This window comes from Xyrauchen texanus, chromosome 24 (assembly GCF_025860055.1).
Source record: "Xyrauchen texanus isolate HMW12.3.18 chromosome 24, RBS_HiC_50CHRs, whole genome shotgun sequence".
NCBI classification, from domain to species: Eukaryota; Metazoa; Chordata; class Actinopteri; order Cypriniformes; family Catostomidae; genus Xyrauchen; species Xyrauchen texanus.
Window position 1 is genome coordinate 15,721,436 of NC_068299.1, and position 11,451 is coordinate 15,732,886.

At 36.7% G+C, this 11,451-nt stretch overlaps 1 protein-coding gene across 1 annotated transcript; it reads left to right on the plus strand.

Annotated features, from left to right (window-relative positions):
- The first annotated feature begins 1,199 nt into the window (after positions 1-1,199).
- LOC127618178 (hypoxia-inducible factor 1-alpha inhibitor) lies at positions 1,200-10,993 on the plus strand. The gene is made up of 8 exons (XM_052090475.1): positions 1,200-1,584; positions 3,059-3,309; positions 6,076-6,224; positions 6,447-6,592; positions 7,255-7,361; positions 9,157-9,220; positions 9,308-9,418; positions 10,048-10,993. Exons 1-8 carry the CDS (start codon positions 1,396-1,398, stop codon positions 10,102-10,104), a joined length of 1,074 nt encoding a protein of 357 aa, XP_051946435.1. The 5' UTR covers positions 1,200-1,395; the 3' UTR covers positions 10,105-10,993.
- Positions 10,994-11,451: the final 458 nt, after the last annotated feature.

Consider the following 11,451-nt stretch of genomic DNA (forward strand, 5'->3'; position numbering starts at 1 on the left):
ACTAAAATAACCAGATTTAACAGAACAGATCCTGTGGATGCCATGTATAAATTTATTTTAGTGCCAAATTACAAATGTCTTGATAAGATTTTTTGAAAGGGATGGTTCACCCCAAAATTAAAATTCTCTCATAATTTATGCACCCACAAACCATCACAGAAATGCATGACAAATAAAGATGTTTGGAAGAATATCTCAGCTCTGTGTGATTTAGAGTTTAAAAAAGAAGAAAAAAATATTGAGGGAAGTAAATGGGTGAGTAAATGGTAACAGAATGTTGACCTGAGAATGTTCTGTTGTCCATGTGTTTTGTTATGTTCGAATATTGAGCTCATAAGATACGGGGCAATTAGTAATTTACTAAATAATATTATAAATATTTAGGAAATGTAGTATTTAGTCTTTGCGATCTACGGTCTCTGACGCCCATACTTTTATGGCAGAGAAGAAGTAGTAGACAATTCAGAGAATACACAATACGATTCCAGCATCTTCGTTGCTTGGACCCCTAATACATTTGGTTACTAATGTATTTTGGCAAAAACTATTGTACCACGATGCATTTGTCTAAATGCAGTTCTTTCGCAGCACGGCAAGGAAAAGACATCAGGCCTTGGACGAGTTTTTGGTGCCCTCCGGAGGAGGTAGCACATATTCGACAAGAAAGCCTCGTGGCTCAAGGGAATAGTTAAAGAAAAAACACTAGACTACAGCAAAGACTGTTTGAAGGCTGCTTGGGTCAGTGCCATTTTTCACTCATAGCATACTGATTCTGTAACACCTCTTCTGTCACACCGAAAAAAAGAGAAGTAATTATATTTGTTTAAATATTTTTTTCGATCTTTCCCATTCAAGTAGATTGGAGCTGCACTGGTATGACGTTTGTTTATCTGGAAAAATAGCTCCCCGTTAGCGTTCCATCGATGGCCGCCGAGTGAACTGACTTGCTAAAAATACTTTGGAAACGGTCAACTCATCGGCAATTAGCATCTTGCTTCATGAACTGAACTGGGTGTGTCAGATATGGGTGTAACTATGGAATTTGTAATGGAATTATGGTAACCATGCATGTGTACATTTTTGTAATGGTTGACAATTTTGTTTGTATTAGTGTCAGTTTTACCTAAGTGTTTATTTATTGGGGTACCGATGGTTTAGCGACTTTTATTTTGAAACGATCCACTTCCGGTGGGTCAAACGAAAACATCGCTAGGATTTCTGTTTTCATGCTGCTTATCGGGTTGGTCGTTTGTTCTTCATTCATTCGGGCCTGTGAAAGACCGTGAGCGGTTTTCGCGTACACTGATGTGCGATACGAGCTCGTACAACTTCATTGTGAAGTAGCAGCAGCAGCAGCATCCGCGCGCGACAATATTTTAGCGCTCTTGTAGGAACATGGCAGCCGCGACTGTGGCTGATGCGGACCCAGCAGAGACCGATGGAGCTGCCGCCGCAGCCGCATTTACGGATCTGCCCGAGCCAGGATGGAATGAGTCGCAGCTTCGACAATATACCTTCCAAACCAGACCGATACCACGACTCTCGCATACGGATCCGCGTGCAGAGGTTTTAATAAATAACGAGGTATGCTGGCAGATTTATCCTGGGTTGCATTACAGTGCGACCGATGGAGGAGTGGAGACCGTGCTATTACTCATTTAGATGGACTGCTGTAAGGAAAGGTGTTGCCCCTCACTCCTGAAAGGGATGACTTCCTCAAACTTAAGCAGCACACAAAATCAAACCATTACAAAAAAAGTTTTAAACCTTTTTGGCAGGTCCATTTATCACAGCTCACATAAAGATTGCCAATCTGATCATTTATGGCGTTTAAATTGAGTTTATTCCCCAGGTACTGATAATAGTTAAGTAACTATGTGTCATATCACAGGTCATGTGATATGCATCAGGAACATATCTGATGGATTTCTGCTAACGATGAAGAGCTGTAGAGTGTATGTTATATGTATGGTATAATATATGTTCTGGGAAAAAGTTGCATTTAATACAGTTGAACAAGGTACTAGAATTATTGTCATATCATCCAGGGATTTCCATGCATTGAACTAATAATTATATATCAAAATCTATTATATGTTATGGGAAAGGCATAACTATGACAGTAAACACTACATGGTCTGTGATGGGTTCCAGCACTAAACAAAGAAGAAAAACATACACCTGCTATCATACTAAGTGCAGTATGATGTAAAATCATGTTCTACACGCAAGAAGCAACTGTGGCATTTATTTATAACGAGAACCCTGCCAAAGCACGTGAAGTCTCCGTAAACAATGGCAGTCGATTTTAACAGCGCACGAGTCAATACACTTCGATACACGTTTATAATGCATTGATAATAATTATATTCCGTTATGTGAAAAATCAAACAAAAAAAGATGTGCAATGTCATTGCCATTAATTCATGGAAAGTATATATTTTAATCAAGATCAGGTAAAATCCTCACGTTGGTGCTAGACACACAATCAAGTCCAACAATAATACGCTTAAACACGCATGGTTATAGTTAATTCAAATTGAATTTTATAGTAATTTATTGTTTTGATGCATGATGCTGTTTTGCTGCTGTAGCGGTCATTTGGTGGAGTTGCAGCGGAGCGCGAGATTAGCCTGCTCGCGCGCGTTCTGGAAATGTGTACGTTCCTCTAGTCACGTAGCACTTGTCACATTTTTTTCAGGCTGCAACATCAGTTGTATTCTATGTCAAATAAACCCCGAGTCTTGGCGTGGTCGCTTTACCTCTTTGACAGTATTTTTGCAGTACTGTTTAAGTTAGTATTTGGTGTCTAGTCTAAATATTTGCTTTAGAATGTAAACATGAGTGTGGAAGTGTTTGGCGCTACAGGAAACGTCACTGTTACCATGCCTGCAGAATGATAAAGCGAAACTTCAAATGACCCACCCAAATGTAGACTAGGTTAAACATTAAGCAATGTGGTAAACACTCATTTAGTCTGCTATTTAAGAATTTTGAAGTGAGCTTATGATATATGTTGTGAAGATTCTAATTTTTGGATGCATTTTTGCTCTCTCAGGAGCCAGTTGTATTAACAGACACCAGCTTGGTATATCCAGCTGTGAAGTGGGACATACCCTACTTGCAAGAGAACATTGGGAATGGGGACTTCTCTGTTTACATGGCAGAAAATCACAAATTCTTGTATTATGACGAGAAGAAAATGGCAAACTTTGAGGACTTTGTGCCCAAGTCTCGTCGATTAGAGATGAAGTTTTCAGAGTTTGTGGACAAGATGCATCAAACAGAAGAGCAAGGTGGAAAAGAAAGGTATGTCTACATGTTTCACATGTTATGCATTTTATTTTTGTAATGCAATGAATAGCATAATTCCTCACTGTGGTTGATTTTTCTAAAATGTGAATGCCTACATTGATTGGTAGCATTCAGTCTGGGATTAAATACTTTTTTTTGGTCTTTTTTACTTGCTAAGATCAAACTTACCTTCAGTAGCAAATAATAATGTCAGGGTGTACATTTAAAATTTGCTTTGAATATACATTTTTGAGCAACTCCATTGGAAAAGTGTTGAGTAGTATGGGATGAATATAGTATCAAAATGATTCACAACTGCCTAAACCCTTATCCATCCATTCGATAAATGTCATACATTCAGCTTACTATCCACAAACAAATGCCTTTCAACTTGTATCTGTGAAATTCAGAATTAAATGAATGCGCACCTATTTGTACACATGGAGACATATGTGAATACAAATGTTTTACACACAATTTGCGTGTCTAACCAAAGGAAGACTTTTCGGAATGGCGATATTTATCGTGGTAATGGAATAAAGTGTCAGTCGGTAGAAATGTTTCTATATCGTGGTATGTAAATATATGTGCATGCAATGCTCCACTTGGCTGAAGGTGAGACTTATAGTGAGAGAGTTTACAGATGAACAAACGCAGGAGGAGGAATATATTTTTGCACTAAAAGGTGCGGCCTCTTGTTATCAGATGAGATCCCTGTTTATGACACGTGGGTACACAGACGCACCTCGGCTGCAGTTTATTAATTACCATTGACACCTTCAAGCTTTCCTACTGACTGCTCTCCCTCAATCACAGAGAGAGAAGCGATCGCAAATACATCAGGAATGAATAAATAACACCTTTGTCAACAGTGCATTTATATCAAGTAGATGATACCAAAATAGATATTGATTTCCTGTATCTAATGGAAGACAAAGTCCTAAACAAACCTTGATTGAGGACTTTGCTTCAGAATCAAAGCAAATCCTTATATTCAAATAGTAAACCATATTTGTGCTTGTATTGAAAAGCGATTCAGAGTAGATAAAGATCAAATATAATTTTTTTTATTAAAGAAATGGTGTCACTGCGCTCTACCAGTTCAGGGATAATCCACACTTCTTTTCTCAAATGCTTGTATACATTTACTCATGTATTCATATGTTATATTTGCTGCTTTTATTACACATAGTTGCGTGTGGATCATGCAAGGCAAAACCAGCGGAAAAGAAGTCTCAAATTCAATTGAATGAAACAGAATAAATGATTACATAAAAATGACATGGGACATTATTTTAGGAAGGTGACAATATATATAACTGGATCACTGACACAACGGTAAACTACCTGCAGGAGGTGAAGCTACCAGAATTGTTCGAGCGGTCATCTTGGATTGCCAGACGAAAACACCCCCATTTCACAGTCTCCGACCTCCGGATATGACAGTTGCGTTTTGCCCTCTTGTGATAATCATATTTAATGTTTAATTTGCTTGTTATGTATAATATTTATTACGATGGAGAAGATAAAAATGGATTGATATCAGAGCATTCACCTGTGTTCTGCATTCAGTCTATCAGTGCAGCACAACAATCCGCAAAGGAAGCGACAAAACTATCCACAATTTGTAATTTGAGTAGGAAAAGCTGTAATATCTGCTTGTTTAGGGTGACAATACATCCTTACCCCCAAAAGGGACTTTAAAAAAGTCAGACCGGGATTTCTAGATCACCTTTAATGTCTGGGATTTGCTTGTTTTCATATTGAGGTGCTCTCTTTAGTCATACATGGATACATGTCATAAATACATGTTCATTTGCTATTTAAATCAGGCTTATCAGTTTAATTACCAATTTTGCATTGCGTGTCTCCCTCAATCTCAGCGCCCGCTGCGCATGTGATCGGGAGAGAGAGCGTGTGCTCTTATTCAAGTGACTGTGAAAACATAAAACAAGTAACTCATAAGAACAAACACTTCGATGTTCACAATAAATAAGTGTAAAAATGTCTGTTTGTATCTTACCTCAGTTTCAGTAAACTTGTTTACATTCAACTGATTTGTTTGATGATTATGTTTTTTGTGATGAATACTGTTTGATATAGATACACGTAACTCACTCAGACTTTCAAGAAACAGGAAAAATTCCTGTTCCATGAGGCATTTAGTTTTGCATAACCACTCGGAAATGTGTAGTTGCACCCCTAACTTTAGCTACACTGATTTGGTGGCTTTACGCTCATATCATTTACAATCGTCTTGTTTATGGTTCTTAACTCTCTACTTTTAGTTGATCTTACTAAATAAAATTAAATTCAGATATTTAGTTACTAAAAATCTTGATATATTTCTGAGAGGGTAGAATTGCAGCCTAAATCAGTACTTGATTTGACATTTAAAAATTGTGAACTGACATTGTATAAAACCCCCTGTTGAGTTCATGACATCATAGGTGGGCGGGGCTACGGACATGCCCAGACAAATTTAGTCTTATCTAGAGTGTTCTATTGTTGCACTGAGACAGATCATACAGTTTGTTTGGATGTATGTGCATTTTTGACTATAGACTACATTCAATCACATACAAACAGATAAACAGAAACAAATTACCTTTGGAATTTATTAAAATAAATCAGTGCTTTGGAACAGAGGCTGTCGTGAAACTGTTCTTCTTTGCTTCCTGATATAAACCTTCTGACCGAGGTTGAAGATAACTAGTTAACACACCAGTGCATCTACACGCACAGCATCTATTACAGACATGGTTTCTTTCTTTTTTGAAGAGTGTACTTGCAGCAGACTCTGAATGATACAGTAGGCCGAAAAATAGTGGTGGATTTCCTTGGATTCAATTGGAACTGGATTAACAAACAGCAAGCTAAACGAAACTGGGGACCGCTGACTTCGAATTTGCTGCTCATAGGCATGGAAGGTACAGTTTCAGTGCACCTTATTCTTTTTTTCAAATGATCAGTATCCTTGTTTAAAATCATTACCCAGCACAGCCTAAATGTGACTTAAATTTGGCATTTCCCTCTTGAGTATTGTTTGCTTGTCCTCATTTGTCTGGCATTGATTTTAAACTGATAATTTGGTGGTGCCGTAACTGTCATCTACGTTTTTTGTGTTTGTTTATCCTCTCAAAATGTAAAAGGCAATGTGACACCAGCACACTATGATGAGCAACAGAATTTCTTTGCACAAATCAAAGGACATAAGAGGTGCATCCTATTTCCTCCTGATCAGTTTGAAAGCCTCTATCCTTACCCTGTTCATCATCCATGTGACAGACAGAGTCAGGTATTATATTTTTGATAACAGCCTAAATCAGTGGTTTTCAAACAGTGGTACGTCATTTTTGATTTGTTGTACAATAATACCAATAATGAATTAGCTCTGTGCATCTACCAAGACCCTAGCACACATTATACTTAGGCAATACAGGATGCAAAGTAATGTTCTCAAGCTGTGTGCTGGTGCGACGGTGCTGATCAGAGTTTGCGCAGCAATATTTTAATATGCTTGGGGGGAAAAGAGATTGGGGGGTGAGGGAGATGTTTAAGGGTAGGCTACATTGTATGGCATTTGTAAAACTCTCTAAAATGTTACTGTTGTGGTGTATGTAGATGCAGATCTTGAAGCTTGAAGGGTTTTTCCACAGATCTGCAAAGGGCAGGTCAAGGACTAATGAAGTTCTTGCAGCATCATGATTTTTCTTATAGAAAATTTGCTAAATCAAAATATGACATTTTCTTGATGTTGCTCACAGTCCCTACTCTCTAAGATTATGGTTAAAATTAGGTGGAACAAGGTGATTTTTTTTTTTTCAGGGCCACGTGGCCTGAAAAGTTTGAAAACCACTGGACTAGACTATTCTAGACTATGCTGTTTTTCATATGACTTTAAGACATTGATGATAACTCAAACTCAAACAAATATTGTTGTTTTTTTGGCAATCATAGGTTGATTTTGAAAATCCTGATTATGAGAAGTTTCCTAATTTCAAAAATGCCATTGGATATGAGGCTGTTGTGGGACCAGGTGATGTCCTATACATCCCAATGTATTGGTAAGAGTTGCTTTCAAATATGCAGAAAAGGTTCATATCACAATTCAAGATCATAATTATATCTTAAAGCTGAAGTTTGGGGCTTGGAGTGTTTGAATACAATCCGAATTTGCAACACTTGTGGCACAGTAATTACACAATTCAGCTTTAAATAGGGATTCACTGGCCGCAAAACCTTTGGCATAAAATGCTTCTTTTGTACATGTCTACTCTACAGTGACATGGAGAAAAAGCAGACTTTATGTGAAACGATTGATGATATATTGATGCTAACAATGTCATGCTTACAGTTGAAACGTGTGTGTGTGCGTGCGCGTGGCGTGTGTGGTGAGACTTTCATGGAGAGCATGAAAAAATTCACAGAAGTTTATGGAAGCATACTGTGGAAAAAAATGCAATTGCAAAAATGTAATATTTACTAGTTGCACATTAGTCCACATCCTGAAGTCCACATATGAAGCAATCACTCTCATGGTTATCGCATTAATAAAAAACATTTTCTTGTGATTGTGCAGAGGTTGTGAGGCTATTTAATATGAGCAAACACTAAATGTGAGCTGTTTGTCTTCTGGGCCCGGTTCCAAGAAACCCCTTAGGCTAAGAAAACTCTTAGTGACAATACAGTTACAATTAGAACTGAGAATTTTCTTGCAAATGAGCCTTTGCACTCGCAGTCTTAAGCATACATGCAAAATCACCGTTTTCATCTGAAACTGCATCTATAAGTAACAGTGATTTAGAGAATTTATTTTAAAAGTTGTTCAAACATCAATGTTATGGTAGTAATATTTTTTTCTAAGTTTAATCACTTAGAAACAAATTATATATTTATATATGTTATATTGTAAAATATAAGAATAACGTTTAGAATTTGTTTAATTCCAAACAAAGTTGAATTTTCCAAACATAGTCCTGGAGTGACCCAACTAATGTAGGCTCCTGTTCAGTTGAATGCCTCATTCAGCAGGCATGTGCGCCTCTGCATCTATAGGCTACTGACTTATTTTCAAGCCTGTAAGAGTGACTCAGCCATGACGGCTTTCTCTTCCAACTCCTTGCTCCCTCAAGTCACTGGAGGGCAAAATGATGCCAACCAGCTGTGTAATTCTACAGTCCATACTATTTTTCCATGGCTGCCTGAATGTGAACATCTTCACCCTTTTTGTAACCTAGTATCACAGAAAGGCCTTATTTTGAAAGAAACTATGGAATGTTTTTTTGTTTATTTTTTTGCTAGCCATACATATTTTATCAGAAATCCCTTTTCTAATCAGACGCATGGACAAAGAGAGGAGACAGGCACAGACAGATATGCAGTATGTTATTGTTAAGTGGCTTGCTCAAGGGTACAGTGACAGGTGTGAAGGGAAATTCCCAAAATGGGATCTGAGCTTTTTAAGCGTTTCCTGCAGGTGTGGTGCTCTGATCGAAATCCCCCTGTAAATATTTGCTATTGACTAAAATGGAAATTCATTTTCACGTTGTTCTAAACCTACATAACTTTCTTTCCTCCATGAAACACGGACATATGTTAGGCAGTATGTTAATCTCAGGCACCATGGAGTTAAGTTGCATATTTGTTTGATGCAATGAAAGTGAAGGAACTGAGGCTATCATTCTGTCTAACATCTTTTGTATTCTACGAATGACAAAGTCATTTAGGTTTTCATTTTTGGGTGAACTATCCCTTTCATGCTTAATAAAGACTTGTTTTTATTACAAGTTGAATCTAAACCACCTTCAATTTGTAATATGTTATTTAAATTTCTCAAATTACATTTTGTATTTGACAAAGGTGGCATCACATTGAGTCCTTATTAAATGGAGGGGTGACCATCACAGTGAACTTCTGGTACAAGGTATGTTTTTACAACAAGCAATCATGCTTCTTTGCATTATGATATGTCTTTGCTTATGTCAATCATTATTGCACAAATTCTCCCCAGGGTGCACCCACTCCAAAGAGGATAGAGTACCCATTGAAAGCTCATCAGAAGGTGGCCATAATGAGGAACATAGAGAAGATGTTGGGAGAGGCCTTGGGGGACCCACATGAGGTACAGATAAGTATATAGTAAATCAAACTCTTTTATATTTTAGTTCCTCACATATGAATAATGCATTAAGGAATTCCCTGTGTATTTTGACCTTGACAATAACCTAATTACAAGTATATTTGTGGCCAACCTGCTTTAAACCTTTTTAAAGTAGTGTGTGCCTTCATTTGACTGATATATTCTAGACTTTGGTCTGAAGAATGACCTTTGCAATCATTTGAGATTAATGCAAAAATATATATATATATATATATATATATATATTTTACAATTTGTGAAGTAATCATTTAGACTTAATATAAGAAAAAATAGAACAATTTATTAAAAAGACCAAACTCAAAAGAATGATTCTTTCATAAACCAGACATCACCATGGTTTGCAAGCAAGTTGTACTCCGCACAAGAGCAATAACGAGCCGATTAAATATTTTAGAGTTGCAAGTAACAACAAAAAATTATATGTACTATAGAAATATCCATTACTTCTCCATGACTTTTATGATTTTATTCATATTCATGACTTTTCCAGGCTTGGCACAATTTTAAAATTAACTGATATTTCCAGGTTTTCCATTATTTATAATAAAAACATTTATTATAAATAATAATATAATCATTGTTTTCAACAGGTTGGTCCATTGCTGAACATGATGATCAAGGGACGTTATGATCATGGACTGAGTTAATGTCCTGAGCTGAACCCTCTTTTGTGTGCTGCTAGGACAGTCTGTTTGTATATATGTGTGGATATGAATCTACAATATGCTTGTGTGTGCATTCAGACTGTTGAAATGCCAGTGCATGGCAGTATTTTGGAAGTTGAAAATATCTTCAGCCTTTTGTCTGCTTTAATTTACCGGATGTTTATTAGTAGTTCTGTGTTGGTGTAAGGAGAATACCACAAGTGAGAAATCTGATTTCTCCTAAAGAGTTCTTATGTACACATGTGGTGACACATTACAAAATAATAAATGGTCTAATGCATTAGCTGAACCTGTAAAGCACTTGCACCACTCTGAGCGCCCTTTGTCAGTTTTTGCCCCATGTTGGGACAAAGAAGGTGCCATATGTCATGATTAGACACCTGTGGTCTGCAGAATGAAACTGGCAGAGTGCCTTGAATACATCCACAGAGGATGATTTACAACTTGAAACCTACAGTCGGCCAGTTGAACGGTATTTAATGGTTGATACGGTCGTTTTTGAAAAATCTCTCAGAACAATATTTGTTTATTTTGTGTTTGCTTTTGAATTTGATCTGATGACTTAACAAGTTTTCTGTTAGGATACAGGTTATGCAGAATGCTTTGGTTGGCCAAAATGTTTTTAAAACATTTTTGATACTGAAATTTGTTCTAATTAATTATATTGTAAATGCATTTGTGATGTTCCTTTTTTTTCTTAAGCTATGTGTACATTTAAAGCAAAAGGTGTTTTATGTTTCTTGTAACATAACATGGTACCATTTCAGTCGGGATTGTAATTCAGAACAAGCTACTCACAGTGTAATAATTTATAAAGATTATTAAAGAAATAAAACAAATTGTTTTAATTTAAAATAAATTTTTAGTTATGTGTTCTGTATTCTTTTTTTTTTTTTTATTCATTTTATTATTAGAATTTCTGCCTTCTGGTGTTTTTAGGGTCCAACATTCGTGTTACGGTGCTGAAAGTGATGTTACCTATGTTCAGGGAAGAAATGCCAACAAACCAACCAACCGACTTTAATGATTTAATATGCATACAAACTTTGCATCCAGTGGGCCACAATTATCCTTATAATCATACAGGCCTGGTCTCATGAAATTACGTGAGCATTGCAATGTTTTTACAAAACTGCTATGATGTGCTTCATTAAACGTTTAGCTGCAGAAAAGGTTGGATCAGGCCTTATACTTGTGGTAAGGTTTAGCTGAAAGTGGGGTTTGGTTAAACTGACTTTGTACATTGACATTGTTTGCAACACTATCACACTTGGCTTTTCCAATGTCAAAATTGACTCAGCTGTGCAAATCCCATCAATGCAGAAACAA